The 312-nt window shown below is 52.6% G+C and overlaps 1 protein-coding gene across 1 annotated transcript in view; it reads right to left on the reverse strand.

The window, feature by feature from the left end:
- EMH_0030830 (uncharacterized protein) overlaps positions 1–312 on the reverse strand; it is a gene marked incomplete at both ends in the record, with an annotated part of 1,643 nt that overhangs the window by 235 nt on the left and 1,096 nt on the right. The window contains one exon of the mRNA XM_013494453.1: positions 1–130. Coding sequence (XP_013349907.1) covers positions 1–130 — 130 coding nt within the window. The remainder of the gene's footprint in view (positions 131–312) is intronic.

Consider the following 312-nt stretch of genomic DNA (forward strand, 5'->3'; position numbering starts at 1 on the left):
TTGTTGCTGCTGTTTTTGTTGTTGTTGCTGCTGCTGTTTTTGTTGTTGTTGCTGGTGCTGGTGCTGCTGTTGTTGCTGCTGCTGCTGCTGTTGTTGCTGTGGCTGCTTTTGTTGCTCTTGTCTCTTGCGTCTGCTGCAGCAGCAGCAGCAGCTGCTGCTGCTGCTGCTGCTTTTGCTTGTTGCTAGTATCTCTATTGCAAGGCCTCTTCCCTGCGTGCATGAACTAACACTTTCCTATATTTTCTGCTGCTGCTGCTGCTGCTGCTGCTGCTACTGCTGCTGCTGCTGCTGCTGCTGCTGCTGCTGCTGCTG

The sequence above is a fragment of the Eimeria mitis genome, genomic scaffold, assembly GCF_000499745.2.
Source record: "Eimeria mitis Houghton genomic scaffold, Emh_scaff1164, whole genome shotgun sequence".
Taxonomy (NCBI): domain Eukaryota; phylum Apicomplexa; class Conoidasida; order Eucoccidiorida; family Eimeriidae; genus Eimeria; species Eimeria mitis.